The 17,616-nt window shown below is 43.6% G+C and overlaps 1 protein-coding gene across 1 annotated transcript; it reads left to right on the top strand.

Annotated features, from left to right (window-relative positions):
• The first annotated feature begins 7,584 nt into the window (after positions 1–7,584).
• Positions 7,585–9,390, top strand: SLN (sarcolipin). The gene is made up of 2 exons (XM_030477125.1): positions 7,585–7,670; positions 8,726–9,390. Exon 2 carries the CDS (start codon positions 8,833–8,835, stop codon positions 8,926–8,928), a length of 96 nt encoding a protein of 31 aa, XP_030332985.1. The 5' UTR covers positions 7,585–7,670; positions 8,726–8,832; the 3' UTR covers positions 8,929–9,390.
• Positions 9,391–17,616: the final 8,226 nt, after the last annotated feature.

A 17,616-nucleotide genomic window follows, 5' to 3' on the forward strand; every position in this document is an offset into this window, starting at 1 on the left:
TGGCTACCTAGTAACTGAAGGCAAACCTTCCTTGCAGGGAATATTTACAGGCTGCCTTATAAATGACTCCAGAGATTCAAGAACTTACACAACAGCTGTATGAGATAGAGCTGAAAGCTTCTCACATAGCGGTAGTGCTGATATGGTTGTTCACAGAGATAAAAATTGTATTTCTACATGGTGCCAGGACACAGTTTATTAAAGCCTCACTTCTTTTCATGTAAGAGGACTAAGCCAGGCTCTGAGCACACAGATATCTCAGTCTGGGATAGAGTAAGGGGAGAACCTGCCTGGCATCAGCAGCAGCTCTTGGACAAACACCTACTCAGAAATAACTTCACAGTAACCCACCCCTTTTTTACAGAGATGAGCGTCCTGTCTTTGCTTATACAACCAGTTATCAGACTGCAATCAACAGGCTGTAAGTTCACAGACACCCTTGTCACTTTGTGTCCGTTCCTGTTCCAGGGTGACTGGACCCTCTGCTGGAGATTTTCAGCATGTTGATAGCTGCAAGGTCATTGATCGGTCTTGATGCAAGAGCATAGAACATCAAGGCCTGAGTACAGAAAGCTGCACTTCTCTGCTTATGCCTCTGACCCTTTGCACCAGTCTTTCCTCCACCATCAGTAGAAATTTCCTCCACCACTCAGAAATGAGTTAAAAGAAGACTGATTGTGTTTCCTAATTGAATGTGTTCTACTGCAGCTTCCACCATCAGTCCCTGTCAGGTATTTACTAGTTTGCAGATTGTTTTTTCTTTGAACAACTGCTGACTAGATTTTTTTCTCTCTTCCCTTAATGCTTTGTATCTGTGGGCAGAAGTCTTCTGGTTCAATCATAAAGCCCAGAAATGGCATTCATCACAATAAGGAACTCCTACTGATGTGGCAAAGGCCATGCTTGCTCTGCCCCTGAAGATGTTGCTGGCACAGGGGCCTGTAGTCGCAGGCATCTATCTTGCACATGCCTGTTCTGTCTGCCAAATAGCAGCTCCATCCAGCAGCACATTCTAAGCTCTAACAGTGTGGAAGAGTGTGGCCACGGTAACCTGCATCTCTGGGGCCTTGACCCTGATTGCTGAAATTAGCTTTACAGAGGGTTAAGCTCAAAAGCCTCTCCATAGTTTCCGCTAACACTAGCTAGACAAGGGAGTGGGGTGAGAGCATATCCCACCACATAGCCGTGAATCCCCTACTAGCTTTTAGTTATCTTCCAGGAGAAACTCATTAACTGCAAGGTCTGATGTTCAGCAACACTGGGAGAAGATGCCTTTTAATGCCTTCCTAGTGAAACATGAAGGCTGTGTTCCAGAATTCAGCTCAATTCAGAACAAGTGGGAGCATGTGCCAGCTGAGATGTAAAATACATTGATTTTGGCAAACTTTCTACAGCATTTCTGCATTATTTCACCTCTGCTATTTAATCTCCTAAATGCTATTCACCATCTCAATTGTCTGTGGAGTGACTGTGTCACTGCTGTTGCAGGTGAATTGATGCTTTCTTTACTCTTGACCTGACATTTAAAGTAGTTTGGAGCTGGCTATTAAAGACTAAAATTGAGGTGTCTCTCTCTTTATCCTTCTCTCACTTGTGGTGCCTTACAAGTAATTTCAAGTTGGTTTTTTACCCTATTGTGTCCAGGGTTGCATGTAATTTTTTTACTGGTCTAACTGCATTGCCACATTGGTTTGTAGTTTGGCTCATAGCACTGCAGCTTTTGTCCAGTTGAAACTGTTGTATAGAAATCAGAGAGTATCTTCTGACTCTAGGCTTGTTGTGAAAAGAAGTCTAAAATTAATAAAACTAAAAATGAAAACAATAAAATAAGCCTAATCAAAATATGATAAGAGCAAGCCTAAAAATAAATGAACTCTGACAGAGAAGAAGGGTCTGTGACCTGTCAACAATTGTAAATGTTCATGTGACTTGTGGCCCATACTTTGGTTATTGTAATCTTCTCTAAAACACTTTTCTGTGTTATCCTGGTCTTTTCTGGTCATATTCATCTTGCATGATGGTGGAGATAAAAAATCTCAGTACCTTCCAGAGAGCTGTAAACGTCTATCTTTTGTCAAATAAATTGTCGGTTGGAGGACTCTTTCTCCCCACTGACTGTAGCGTGATACTGATATTGGAAGAGATAATCCCACCCATCAGACACCGAAAAATAGTGATGATTCCTGCCTGCCACCCATTCTCTGTTGTATTCCCTTTGAGGGGTGGCCTCACTAACAGGTCAGCATGAAGTAAATCTGAACTTGAATGAAAGATTGTAAGAGAGAGTGCTGTGATCATTAAAATTCGAAAGTCTTATTCACCAAGGTCAGTGATTTCTAGGGTGGAGATTGGTGAGCAGCAAACATCAAAAATATGGGGCAAGATGTTCTATTTCTGCTCTCCACACAAAAAATATAAGTCCTTAAGATCCTTACTTTGCTGACATCTCATCCTGGAGGCACTATCCATAGGTGCTTACATCTTTTATAACTGAAGGTCCCTAAGACATGAAAGACCAGCAGAGGCAGTTAGGTCTCTACCTTGTGCTTCCATTGTTGTGCAGACCTTTTCTGGTCTTCCCTGAGGGAGAACAGATCTGAATCCAGATCTTCACATCCTGTGTATTTATCACAGTGGTCCTGCTGGGGAAACGGAGGTATAGCTTACTGTGGTTTGAAAAATTGATGCCTGTGGCATCTGTGGATTTGTTCAAAGCATCTAGGTTGCTGTAGATGATGTATGCAAATGCAGTTAGTAACTACTTTCGTGACTGGGTGCTCTGGATATCTAATTATTTCTCCTTTGCTTCTGCTGATCTGAAGTCCTTGCTAATTTTGGGACGTTCAGTTTTGTTTTATGCTTCAGTAAGCCTCAAAGGACATGCTGATGCTAATGTAAATGACATATGAACTGTCTGTCAGACACTCCTGATTTGCTGGATAGGCAGTTTTACATAGCAATAATACATGGCATCTCTGAGCAAGCATGCCATACACTGTTGGCTCTAGGGGATGAAAAGCTCTATTCCTTGCATTGTGGAAGGAACTCCACAGAGCCAACCCATTTAGCTTTCAAAACACAAGGCTATAAGTCTTAACTCAAAGAGGAGGCTAAAATCACCCATGCCTAAGTGGATTGTGGTGTCTCTGCAGCTGCAGAAAAGGCACCTGCGTCTCAGGTACCTTCAGGAGGGTGGTAGAGTCTCCCTTTCTGGAGACATTCAAAACCCACCTGGATGTGTTCCTGTGTAATCTGCTCCAGGTGGCCCTGTTTTGGTGGGGGGGTTGGACGATCTGGATGATCTCCAGAGGTCCCTTCCAACCCAAACCGTTCTGTGATTCTGTGATTCTGTGAAATGATGACAGCATTTAAGACTTGTTTTGCCCTGTAGTATCCTCTATCAACTAACTCAAGCAACTACCTACTCACCCTGTGGCTGGTGTGAATCCTGTTCTTGAGAGCTCAGGTAGGTTCATATGCTAAAAATATAGACCTCTGCCATCTGGCCAAGTCCAGCCTTCCCAGCCCCCCAAAGCTCCCTTTGTGGGTAGTCAGTGTGATCTGTGGTGTTCAGGGGCACTGTCCCAACAGCAGATATCTACAACAGGCAGATGACTTGCATGCATTAAGTGCCTGGTTTTCCCTCACTAACTCTTTTAAGAGAGCCTATGCTGGCTGGTTCTGTGGAAGGTTCTGTGCTGTAGTCATGGAGCCATTGTGCTGAGAGCCATGGGCCTCACACCTCCCTGGCACATAGGATCCTGCTATGGAGAACGTGGCAATATTCAGGCTCCTTTGTACATTTTCAGCTTTTTGTGGAGTGATGGTGCCCATTTAGGTGATGGTGTCTGTTCAGAAGTCCTGTAAATCATCAGATTTAAGATCTATTCAGCAGACTTAAGTGATGTTTGTCTTCAGTTCCCACAGGGACACATGATAGTTGTGTGTGAAATACATATTGTGATTACAAGTACAGTATGTTGCTGCAAACTTGTGTTCATACAGATAAGACATCAGTGTTTCAAGTGGGTCTTCTAAGAAGATACTTGTGATTACACTAGAGAGCAGGTGCCAACTTAAAAATTAGCCAATTATTAGCAAATTTAAAAACTACATGTACTGCACTTAGTGCAAAAGATAATGATGAGAGCAAAAATGAACAGTCTGCTCCAGTTATGTAAGAATGGCTTTGAAGGATTATGTGCTACTTGATTAGTAGGCTGGGAAGAACTTGAGATAGTCACAGCAACTTTAAATATAGACTAGAGCCTTAAGTTTGAGTGTGTGAGGCATGAAGAGGGAGATTTGGCACGGGCCACATGAAAGCTGAGAACATCCAGATCTGTCCGAAAAAGAAGAAAAAATTAAAGTGCCAACAAGAAAAATATTCGGTGCCGTATCTGAACCTCTGGGTTAGCATTTCAAGTGAAACCATTGGGTTTGTTCTCTTTCTCTTTTTTCTGCTTTCTAAATCAGCACTAAATCACTTGGTTAAATAGACCATCCTTTTAAAGATACAGCCTTTAGTGTCTTTGGGCTCTTTGTTCATAAACAGTAGGAGTGTGTGTTTTTGGAGTGGGGCAGAAGTTTCAGCCCCTGGCAACTGCAGACCCGAATCTATGGCATCTGGAGGTCAGAAGTTCAGTCACATTCCACAGCTCAGTTTATTGGACTCCTGTTCAGTGCTAAGTCTTTTTTTTCCCACAAGTCTTTGTGTGTCCATACACATATATATACCTCTATAAAAATATATAGGAACGTTCTGTCAGATGACATCAAAAGTAAATGTAGCATAATTTGGCTCTTCTAAAGTTGCTAGGAACTAGCTCCATAAATCAAAAAATGTTTTTTAGCTAGTTGGTCTCAGTTCTGGCAAATTAGCTCCTTTCAAATTGCTGATAGGTTGGGGAAAGTTTCTTTCTATGCTATGTGAAATATTTGAATTTGCTATTTCATTTTTGTAATGCTGAAAGTATGTAGGATGTTGTGTAGAGAAGCTCCACCATGAACAAGTTGCCTGGTGTAGAACTATTCACAGAATGAGCCATCACAGCTGCAGCAACAGACACTTGTGTTGAGGGGACACTCTGACAGTGGGAGCAAGAGGGAGTCATAAACCCAAACCTGCTGTAGTCCCAATCTAGCAATCCCAATAGGCAGAATCCCAGAAGTATGAGGATATCCAGGCAGAGATCATGTTACATTCGCTGTGTTTCTATATGCTTCCCCAGATTTCCCTACCAGTCAATATGCTGGGTTAGATGAATCTTTTTTCTGGTCCACTAATGAATTCCTGTAAATCCTGTGTGCTCTTCCATGGCCTCCTGTAAGGTCCTCAGCACAAAGAAAATGAAGGAGGCATCTGTGCATGTAGGAGTTAGGAGAGGAGTTAGGGTGTTTGCCATGTGTGCTGGTTAATGACATTTATAGCACTGTTACCCTTCTTTGAAGGAGAGAAGTTTTCTAGGTGTCATAGACAAAGTCCAAGAAGAAGGAGGTAAGCTGGGACAGAGCAGGAAGGGGCTCCCCATCAGTGTGGGAGTGTAGATACAGGCCTGGGGACCAGAGCTGAGGGGTTTCAGTTAAAGAAAAACATTTTTTTTGAGTTTTCTACTGGCAGAGAGTAAAATAAACCTCAAGATCTCCAAGATGTGCAGCCCCAGGAGAGTATTTGGGCACTGATGTGCAACATTAAGTAATTAAGATCAACGGCATTCAGATGCTTCACGCTTTTCCTGGTGGATATTAATGTGATTCAAGGTGAAGTGGATTAGCCATTGTATGAGAAATCCAGATATTTCTGCTTCAGAATATGCCAGGGAAGGGAATAGCCTAGGGCAGGTTCATGGCAGACATACACCCTCCTTCCCTCAGGCTGGGGGGGAGCATTTTGAATCCTCATTTCCCAAATCCCCTGTAAGTGTGGGACAGGTTTGCCCAAGTTTTCCTTGAGAGGACAGGCTCTGGTGGCACAGCCCAGCAGACTATGAATCGCAATAGGAGCCTGCAAACCTACTTAGGCATCTGACTCCTGAATGAGGCATGGTTAAGCCTTTGCTCTTTCATCTGTATATTTTAGCACAGGACTCCCACGCAGCATATTGGCTTTTGTGAATGTGCTGCCTGGTGCTGGGGAGGGCAGTGGCAAGGAGGACAAGCCTATGAAAGGGGAGATTTCGCTGGTTCTGTTCCCCCTCCTACCTCCAGCAATTGCATGGGAAGACTATTTGGGGAGATCATCCAGGGAGAACATCCCTTCCCTCCGCCCCCCTGGTTACCCACAGCTACTTGTTTTGTTGTGTTTTCCATTGGGTTGGTTTCCCGATGGAAACCTCCCTCACTGGGGACATCGCACCAAGACGTGAGTGCTGGTGCGAAGGGAGAAACGTGGGAGCTGATGGAGGGGCACTATCACAGCAAGCTGGGATACTCTGATACTCCCAGCATGCCCGAATATAAATGTACAAAAGGCATCAGAATCAGTAAACAATCTGCATGCTATGTATCATGCTGTGTTTGGCAGGAGAATAAGGCCAGAGCTGTGGATAACCTTACACACTTAAACCTGATCAGGATCCTCATGCTAATCTGGCAGCGCGGTGCTGCAGGAGTGACCCCTCTGACTTCAGTGGAAATACTTGCATCAGTCACCTGAAGCAAAGGCTCTGAGGGGGGGAAACCCACAGCAGCACAAGTCTGGCAGAGTCTGCTCCTGGTTCAGTCTGCTCTGTCAGGACTCTCTTTCAGCTGTATTGAACAAAAGGAAACGAAAAGCCATTTCTTTTTGTTCACATGCATAGCAAGTTCTAGCAACGCCTTGGGCAAAGATAAGGTAGTGTGGGGATTACAGCTATCTAGGCTACAGAGCAGTGAGCTTTCTGTGAAGAAATGCTGCAGGGTGGCAGAAACACTTCTCTGTATGCTCAGACAGATGGAGCATTAACATCAGCTTTGAAAACGGATGAGAGAAGACCATGCAGGCGAGACAGTGGCTCTTTAAAGCAATGGACTGTGCTTTTCAGATCTCCTTGTCCCAAACTTTTTTATCCAGCAAATGATCCTGGATTTCAGTAGTCTGTACTCAAATGCCAAGAATATTTTGCTCCTATTCACTTTCTTTTAAATGCATATGAACTTCAGAAGCTGTGGTATATAGGTATACAGGATCAACAGCTGTACTGTACTTTAGAAGATAAATATATAGACAGATCTCCATGCCCTGGTAATGATCTTAAGGATCCTGAATTCCGCACACAGACTTCTGCAAGTGGCTCTTTTCTTTTCCCCACACTGGGGAAGACACCAACCAGCAAAAAGCAATTCTCTGTCAAATCCCATTGACTTCCAAGTGCTGCCCACTGCTCTGCTCTAAGCACAGCACCACCTCAGAAGAACTAAGAGCGGCAAATCAGCTCACAGAGCCCCCTGCATGAGCAGCCCATACCAAATCCCACAGCCCAGATTAGCCCTTTTAAAATATTTTGGGGGTGATGTCAGCACCTGGGTTGCCAATGCACTTGTTGGTCTCCTCCCTCAGCCTACTTGAGTTCCCACTCAGGGACTGGGCATCCAGACCGAGTGGGAGATAGGCAGGAGCCTGGAGGGATATAATATCTGCAGCCACCCAAAGTCCAGAGGCAGAACCACTGGGCTCCATTTACCTCCTCAAGGTAAAGAAAACTTGGCTTACTTTTTAAGTCAGATTTTCTCTTGTCCAGGGACACAGGAGGCTGGCAAAACAACTTGGGGATGTAGGAATTTTTTAACTGCATGCACTGGGCTTTTAATATTTCATCTGCAAACTAAAGCAGTTTGTATGTAAAGTGTCTGTCACCATGCTGGTATGGTCCCAGGGATTCTCTTGTTTGCACCACAGATGTTACAGCCTAATCTGGCTTCTCTCCTGAAATTTTGGTTGTGTGGCTGATATTCTTTGTCTAGAGTTCATTTGTTTAAAGGTTTCTATTATATTTACATGTCATGCAGAAGGGATTAGTGCATGATATTCATGATAAAGTATTTTCGTTTCTCTGCATGAGCTCCAAAACCATATAAAATTCAAAACTTGCTATGATAAAGTAAATAAAACCAATAGCCACAAGAAGGGTTTTTGAACACAGCTTGAATGGGATTTCTGAAGGAAGAGATCTATAGCAGCTTGAAAGTGCAGGAAAGTCAGAAGATTCTTGAGAAAGTTCTATTTCATTTACAGGATTAACTTACAAAATTTATGAACTTCAGAAATGACGATACCTAACCTGAGGTTCTCCTTGTACTTTTAGTGGTAACATCAAGAATCCAGATTTAAAAGTCTTTCTTTAGAATAGTTTGCATCTAGTTGTTTTTTTTTTTATTTAAATGAAAACATGCAAAAAATACAGCATTTTAAAGAACTCTGAACAGTACTGTAGGTACAATATGGACCGATTGAAAGTAATAAATGGGGCTTGGGCATAATTTATTTGAAAATGCTGGCACAAAGCTGCGCTAATTTCCACCCCTCTGTGATGTATTTTGGGGTGACACCGAGAATGCTTCTTGTCAAATGCTGGAAATTAAAGAAGGTGATAAGCTGCCAGACATAGCTTTCACTTTTTGCTGTCCCCTGTGCTTACTAACTCCTAGCTGCTGAAGCAACATTTATTTACAGCAATATAAATAGCTCTGCTGAACCTGCCACCTTCATGCATCTGTTCTTCACATATTTTTCTTTTTCCCTTAAAAGAGCCTGTGACCAGAAGGTTTTGCTGAAGGACGCTCCTGGGCAAGCCACTGAAGTTTTCCCTTTGCTCTACCTGCTGACCTCTGCTCTCTCCTGATTATTCCCCAAAAATGGAGAGATCCACACAAGAACTTTTCCTCAACTTCATGATTGTGCTGATTACTGTATTGCTCATGTGGCTCCTCGTGAAGTCTTACCAGGACTAAAAGACAATCAGAAACTGTGGGAGGTGATTTAAGTGTGTGTCTGCAGAGATAAGTAGCACCCACAGCACACCACTGTGATCAGCTTTCAGTCAGTCGAGGATGTTGTGAATCTTTTTTTACTCTCTCCTGTCTGTTGCCTGTGCTAATGTTTGTGATGGGTCTATGATGGTGTAAGTATTTTATTCTGCAGTGATCCAGCTGTGAAATGTAAAATGCAAGATCCTTAGGAGCTATTTGACTTGGTTGTCTACTCCAGTAGTTACTGAGAATGCTGTAGCCCCCTGCCCATCATGCCAGCTTGTTTGGTGTTGGTGTTAGGTATGCAAGGGTATAAAACTGCAGTATGAAATGTAACTGTCTGTATTAACCAGTGTGAGAGGTACAGACTCGCTTAGTGGAAGGGAATGTGAAGCCTCTACTTTCACTTGCTCATTTCACTTCAATAAAGAACATGTAAACCCATTTTTTGTCGCACTCCTTGTCCCTCTCCTGGCCTGGCTGCTGTTCACTGCGAGACCTGCTGATAACCATGGTACAAGGTGATATGCGAGTCTAGTGGTTTGCTTGTTCCTCCCACCTGCATTTTTATTTGTATCTTTTAAAAATTGCTATGGAGTGGAAATCCTGCAGCTTAACAGCTGTGTAGTCACATGAATGGGCTGTTCAGGTCACTTTTCTGTCCAGAGTGACTTATGCCGTTGATGCCTGTGGACATGGGCTTCAAACAGAACCCCTGTCCCAGCGAGGCATTGTCATTAATTGCGTTTTCTGAAGCTGGATTTCAGGCAGGGATTCCCAGGACCCTATTTTTGGCCAGGCTGTGCTTGGAGCAATGCCTGGAGGGACGAGCCTGGGCCAGTTGCTGGCGTCCCAGCCCTTCTGCGAGCTCTGCACAGGGCAGCGGTCCCTTGGGGTCCATTGCAGCGCGCCAAGTGCCGTGGCACAGCCAGACTCAGCTTTGGTAGAACAAGGCGTGAGTGTGTCTGGGTTGCTGTGCTAGTGTTGTCACCTGCTAAAAACTCTTGAGTCAGCTTGAAGAGCCCCAGCCCTGGGTTTGTGAAATCAGCAGTCTAACTCCTCCTGGGCATTCCCCATCTGTTATTTTAATGGCTTCAGAAAATCAGTATCTTCTACAAAATGCATCTTTCTGTAGGAAGGCAGTTAGAGGTGTGTCATGCTGCTGATACAGGTCTTCTCCCCCTCCAGGGACCTGCAAGGAGCAGGCAGCATTGCAGGGCTGTGCCGAAGTACCCAAGGCTGGTCTCAGTATGGTTAGGTGGAGCGGTGCTGTCTGTCACAGCTGGGACTCATGCCTGAACTTAGTGGAAAGACAGTAAACGCTGTGGTAGCACCATTTGTTAAGTGTGTGTTGCTTAAAGATTGCTAGTAAACAATTCATTGCCCTGGGTTTTGCAGTCACCCCTGCTGCAGCACATGTATGGTGCACAAGACATGAATGCAGCACAGTACCTGATCACGGAGAAGATTGCCAAGGTGACGCAATGCTTACCCTGCTTCTTCTCCCATCCCACATACTTTGTTAAAGGCACTCTGTGTAGAGTTCACAGGAACTGCCAACAACAAGTAAAACAGTGGTTGCTCATGACTTTGACCTGACCCCAACAAGGCAATTTTCACTCTAAGTATAGATAGATGAATTAGCCTCACCCAGAACCAGAAGTTCAGTGGTATCCTTTCTGTTTGCTTTACTGGGCCGTGGATCAGATTGTAGCTACTTAATTTTAGATGTTCAGATTTCAAAAGATTGGCTCCAGGCCAGGTAATTTGGAATTGCCAAGCGCTCAGCACTTCACTCAACACAAACGGGAGACACAGGATGTTCAACATGGGTTTGGAAAAATCAGACCACTAGTTTGTGTGCTTGGATACCAACCTAGAAACCAGATTTTAGACATAAGATTTGCAACTTTGGCTAAACATTAGAAAATTGTTCAGTAGGAGTTATCAAAATGCTTTTATTAAGCATCAGTGTTTTCAGTTGAAACCAGTTTTTTTATATATATATATTATTTTTTTTTTCCCCAAGAAAAGTGTTTTTATTAAGGAAAACTAAGATTTGCCAAAGACAAACACTATGTTTCAAGACCAACTGTGTCCATTTTGCTTTTGACTGATGTCTGGCTGCTGTAGACTCTGTGGCTTGTGCTCCCTTTCTCCTTTCTTGCCCAGGCACCAGGTCTGGCAGGTTCTCTATCCTGTGTGACATAACCAAGCATTCCTATGATGTGTTACCTCCAAGTCTCAAGGTAGGAAACTGCTATGCAATGAGAGAAAGATGAGAATAGGAAAAAGTCTGATTAACACTGAGGAACTGTATGTGCTGCATTTCTAAGCGAGTTGATTGCAAACTATTTCCTGCTGACATTTTTCATTTTGCAAAGATTCACTCCAGATTCAGTTTCATGGGGAAAAAATTACACACTGTGTAAACTGTGTGTGCGTTGTTTGTGCGTGCTCAGTAGATGACAGAAGCAGAAGGAAAAGCAAAAATCATGGTTCTCACCCTTATCAAGACAGCATTCCTGTGTTTCCATAGAAGTTTTCTCTGGATCAAACCAAGAAAATGTGAAGCATAAATAATTTCCTCGCTACACAGCAAGTCCAGTACGGTTCTATTTATACAACTGCATTTGGAAGTGTCCCAAAGGCAATAGATACCCTTGCAATTCAAGAAGAACTTTACACAATACTTATCTATATTTTGCTGGTGCAGTGAGCTAGAAGGGATCAAGGCGACTGACAGCTGCTGACACCTGGGGTTGCCATTGCAGGGGCTCCTAAATCATTCTTCACCTACACAGCTGAGCTGGTTTGCCCCTTGTGTGTGGGGTTTACCCACAGATTAGCGTCTCGGGTCTGAGCTGGAAAAGCCTCTGGCACGTTTCCCAGGGCTGTATACAGCTGGTGCTCAAGCCAATCAACTCTGACCCCTTAGCTTAACAGTTCAGCTGTCAGCTTCTAAAGAGAGATGAGAGCATTTTCAAGCAGGCTCCATTATGCTTACCACCTAATGCTAATCTCTACTCACAATGGGCTGATCTGCAAGGAAGTGTAAAGAAGCGTAAATTCATGCAAAATGAATGGAGGTGGTCAGTTTATGCTGGTGTGTATGCTGTACTGCGCTTGTACTTGCCGGTTCTTTGCTGCAGTAGGTAGATGAGGGAGATGAGTAATAATTTGGTTTTGGCAGCAGTTGCTAGCTAAATGTATGTCTATGCTTTCTTATACTGCAGCTTGAACAGCAGGATCCAGAAGGGCATTTACATGGTGCATGCATGTGCCTTGATCTATTGGCTTTGCATATATGCCTCTTTGTGTACCCAGAAGAGCAGCCAGAGCTGTGTCTCTCTTCCAAATGGCTGTTTTCCTCTTGCTTCAGCTCTCCCCTTTTGGGAGCCAGGCAGGGGCTTTTCCTCTTGACTACATGGCCAGGGCAGTATGCGGTCTACAGCAACAATGTCATGCCCTGTTCATGTCTGCTCTGCCCTGCTGTTCCTGCCCATGTATATGAAGGCCTGGAATGATTGTGGCTGAGGTGACCTGAAGATCAAATTGATGGGGTCAGGGTATTCACAGTGGCTCAGGTATCTAACAGTTTCTTAGGAAGGACTTAATCACTTGTAGAGGTATGCCTTTCTACATGCACTTGGCATAACTTTGGTCTTGCACATTACTGTGACAGCCTGGCCTAGATGCATCCTCCAAAAGCTCTAGCGCGAGTGACCCAATTCCTAATCAAAATTATGGAACACACTGAGCAATAAATAATCTAGAATGGATTTTTCATGTACCTCTTTTCCCTGCAGTATTCAACCATTTTACTGTTCAGTTTCTTCTCCACAGACCTCTGTTGGCATATCTGAAAGCAGGGACATGACTTTTTTGCAACCAGGTTAGGAAGGAAGGATCTGTGAAAGTGGTGAGACACTGGCACAGGTTGCCCAGAGAAGCTGTGGGTGCTTCACGCCTGGCAGTGTTCAAGATATCAATAAGGAAGGAGCAGCACACATTACAGAAAGCTTTAGAAAAACAAACTAACTGTTCAATAAACTAATATAGCACCCCTCTAGTCTGGCATTTCAAAACCAGGAGAAGTGAAATTGGGACTAAACTGTCTACGAGAATATGACATGCAACAGGAACACCAGAGAGGCTGTAAGGCTCAGTGGTCAGGGAAAACTTCAGTTGCAGGCTGCCTCCACAAAGTGTGAAATGTCAGACTGGGCTCTAATTTGTGCTACATTTTTTAACAACATAAATTATTGGTTTACATGCAGTCAGACATCACAGAAGGAGAAACCGTGCAGCCATTAACAGCACACAGGGTCAGGATCAAATGTCACCTTTGAAAAACGATGGTGTGATAGTGACCACAATGTGCATGAGCTAAACATCCTTTTGGGAACAGGAAGGTCAGAGGAAGGATCAGCAAAGCACAGGAAATAGTTATAAATAAAATACTACCATTCAAAACACAGAAAATGCAGCCAAATTGGAAAAACTGAAAAGAACTCAGAAAAGTTAAGTAAAAAATCATAACGACGGCGAGAAAAAAATGTTAAGCAACACCAGACCAGATGCATTAATAATAAAACAAACACCTCAGAAACAGGAAACCTGTCACAAAGGCTGCACAGCATGCAGGTGATAGATGCAGGAGTACTCAGAGAATATAAGATTGGTACAGTGCTCACTGTGGAGAGTTTCCACACTAGAACTTTAATTTGCAGGTGATGAGTTGGAGAAATGGTTTCAACCAAAGGGCCAGAAGTCAATAGAATGAACAGTGATATATCAGCAGGACCATGGTGTTCACACAGTGTTTTTAAAGCAGCTCAGATATGAAATTGCCTGAGTAGTTACTGTGGAGTGTAACTTATTGCTCATGTCAGACTGGTACCAGAGGAACAGAGGGTGGCAGATGCAGCACCACTTTTTAAGAGGGCTGCAGAGGACAGCTTGGCGGTTACAGATGTGGAAATTTCATTGGGAAAAAAAGCCACAACAAACCACAAACCACAGAAAAGCAAATAGATAGAATTCAAAGGCACATAAGTGGGAAAAAAATCAACAAGGTTTCTGCAGAGGGAAATGCTGCTTTTGGTATCTATTACAACTCTAAAAGCCAGTGAACACATCAGTGAAAGTGAGGTGATGGGTACATTTAGACGACCCTAAACTGTCATGGGATAGAAAGGGATATTCTGCCTTTAAGGATTAAAAGAGAAAGAAGGTGCAGTGAACAGTGAAACTGCATGATAAAAGGAGGTGAAGAAGAGACTGCATAGTTTAACATGCTTACAGGAAAAGCAGGAGGATTGCAAAATTTGCTGGTGGTACAAATGTCATAGATGAAGAGTTGTAGACTGTCATCTCAATGCCAAACAATAAGTGATAAAATAGTAGATGACATTAAAGGTTGACAACTGTGAAGTAGGATACATTGGGAGAAAAATCACTCCAACACACAAATGATGAGCACAGCAGACACCGGCACACAGGAAAGATCTAGGAGTAACTTCATTGAGTTTCGTGAACACATCAGGAACATGGTCAGTGTTGGAAAAATTGCAGAGAGGAGCAATAAAATGATAAAAAACATTGTGACAACTTCATCTTGAGAAGAAATTAAGCAGACTAGATCTCTTTGACTTGGAAAAAAAAAACAGTGACTGAAGAAAGGATATGAGTAGTGACAAATAAGGGCACATGGACTGGCTATTTACACTTTCTCAGTCCATCAAATAAATAGCAAACGTAATAGTGACATGTGAAATGAAAAGAGGCATTTCACAGAGCAAAATTGAACTGTAAAACTCAGAAATACAAAATGTTCTGAAAGAAAACAGGACAGACAGGTTTAAAAATGTTCAGATAAATCTGTGGAAGGAAAAAAACCCAGAACATCAAGAACTGTTAAATATGAAGATAGCTTGCTGGCTCGTAGGAAGCTTAACCAAGGACTGCTAAAACTCAGAAGATATTCTGAGGAGTTATTGCTCCTTGTTTTACCTATCATCAGGGCACTGCAGGGGCTGGGGGCTCCCCATAGCAGCAGACAGGGCCTATCCCAGCACCCCAGGCCAGACCAGGGGTGACCAGTGGTGGCACCAGCAGCAGATGTCAGACACCTCCCTGGGAATGGGGTTGGGCCAAGTAAGAGAAAAGATGGCTTTTAGCAGCCTTCAAATATATGCAACATGGCAGCAAAGAGGAAAGCAATGAGCTATTTTCCTCACACACAAAGTAATAGGCTTGAATCTTAGCAAAGGAGATTTCAGAGCATTTTTTTTAGTCTGACGACTAGAGGGTAGAGTTGAGAACTGTGGTACACAGTTGAGATGTGTGGGGCTACTAATACTAAGAGATGCTGTCAGTGGTTTTTAAGAATGGGTTCAAACATCCATCAGGAATAGTTTATAACAGCTTGGAGAGGAATAGTATCTCCTGGGGAGCTTCCATGAAAGCAAATACCAAAAGCTACGGTTTTTCAGTATTTAGGAGGCCTCAGCCCCTCCCCTTCCCCCCCAGCCTGGCTCAATGAAGAGGAGGATATTTTAGAATGGAGAAAAATGCTAATAGAAAGTTGCTGCAATTTGCTTACAGAAACTAACAATGAGTATGTGAACAGGCCAATCTGCACTCTTCTTGAAGGAATTTTGAAAGCATTTAGGTGACTTAAAGCAGTTCTTCCAGTGTGGAAAACTCTTGCCTCAGGGAAGATGGGTGCTACAGAAATTTTATTTCCTTCAGGCTACTGCAGCCTCTTTGGGATCTCTCAGGCCTTGGAGTGGAGGATCCCTGACAGTCTTTCTCCATTCACAACAGCTGACTCCTATCCAGGCACAGAATATCTCAAGTTGGAAGGGGACCCATAAAGATCATTGATCCTAGCTCCCTGTTCATTGCAAGACTACCTAAAACTAAAGCATATGACTAAGTGCATTGTCCAGATGCTCCCTGAACTCTGACAGGCAAACTGAGCAAAAATCTCCCAAATATAGTTCCAAACCCCTGAAGAGGCACAGCCTAAAAGTGATTGCCAAACTCTGAATTTCAGCAGAAACTCAAGTATAATTTATCTAATTTGATTAACAGTTTTCTTGGAGATAGTTAAGGAGCATCCCCACTCCTATCGTTCCAGCAGTCAACTTGCAGCAAGGGGCAGCTGCAGGAATGAGCAGGAGCCGGCGCGCAGCGGCTCTTTCTGCCTCAGAGTCTCGGTGGACGAGGAGCTCCGGGATAGCCCTGACCGCCGGGCGCTGTCCAGGGTGCTGCACCGGCGGCCCCGGCCTGGCAGCGGGGGAACACGGTCGTCCAAACCCTCCGGGGTTTGTTTCGCGCAAGATGAGAAAGCTCTTGCTTTTACCACCAAACGTTCCTTAGTTATAATTCAGAGGGGTCAACCAGAAGACAATTAATGTGAGGGTGTTCTTAAAAAATATCTGTGCTCACTGCTTTGAAGTTGTCTTTTGTATTCTTTCTCTTACAGCCTCAAATTCACTGCATAGGCAGACATCAGTGGTGAAGACTAGGTTATGGGCGCCTTGTAAGAAGAAAAGTTTCAAAGACTGATGGAGACTTTGGTTTGAGAGGTAAGAATGCAGGTGAAAGGATTAGGTAAGGAGACAAAATCCAAAGGTGGCAATGGCTACCTCATTATTGTTAGAAACTGAAGAATGTACTAGGCATTAAACAGAGGAAGTTGCCCACTCTGCCTGGGCAATCTGACTTTCTACGTTTAGATGTTATCATGGTTTAACTCCAGCCGGCAGCTCAGCACCATGCTGCTGCTCACTCACTCCTCCCAGCTGGGAAGGGGGAGAGAATCAGAAAAGTAAAAGTGAGAAAACTTGTGAGTTGAGATAAAGACAGTTTTAAGACAGTAAAGCAAAAGCACATGCCAAGCAAAACCGGGAATTCATTCACTACTTCCCACCAGCAGGCAGGTGTTCAGCCATCTCCAGGAAAGCAGGGCTCCATCACACGTAACAGTTACTTGGGGAGACAAAATGCCATCACTCTGAATGCTCCCCTTCTTTCTCCCCCAGTTTTATGATGAGAGTGATACCATATGGTCTGGAATATTCCTTTGGTCAGTTGGTGTCAGCTGTTCCATTCATGTCCCCTCTCAACTCCTTGTGCACACCCAGCCTACTGCTGGTGGGATGATGTGAGAAGCAGAAAAGGCCTTGACTCTGTGTAAGAACTGCTCAGCAGTAACTAAAACATCCTTGTGCTAGCAACACTGTTTTTGGCACAAATCCAAAACATAGCCCTATACTAGCTAGTGTAAAGAAAATTGACTTTACACCAACCAAAATCAGCACAGATGTCACTTAAGGGTCAGACTTCAAGTGTTGCGGAACATCAATGTGGTAGTTCCAAGCAAGACAATGTCTTCAATTGTGTATATATATATGCATATATATACACACACACAGAGTAACACAAATTTAAGCCATGCCAGAGAAGTGGCTGCTACCATAAATGAGTCAAGATGGTGAGATCCTGCCCAAAAGTTTCACTTGCCAACTATAAACCAAGACAGTCCATCCTCAGAAGATAACCTACTTAGTTTTTGGAGAAAGCTTGCTTATAGTTGAAGCAAGGAAGGAGAGCTTGGGATTCAAGCCTCTCCCATGCACTAGCATAGTTAAAAGTTAG

This window comes from Strigops habroptila, chromosome 2, assembly GCF_004027225.2.
Source record: "Strigops habroptila isolate Jane chromosome 2, bStrHab1.2.pri, whole genome shotgun sequence".
NCBI classification, from domain to species: Eukaryota; Metazoa; Chordata; class Aves; order Psittaciformes; family Psittacidae; genus Strigops; species Strigops habroptila.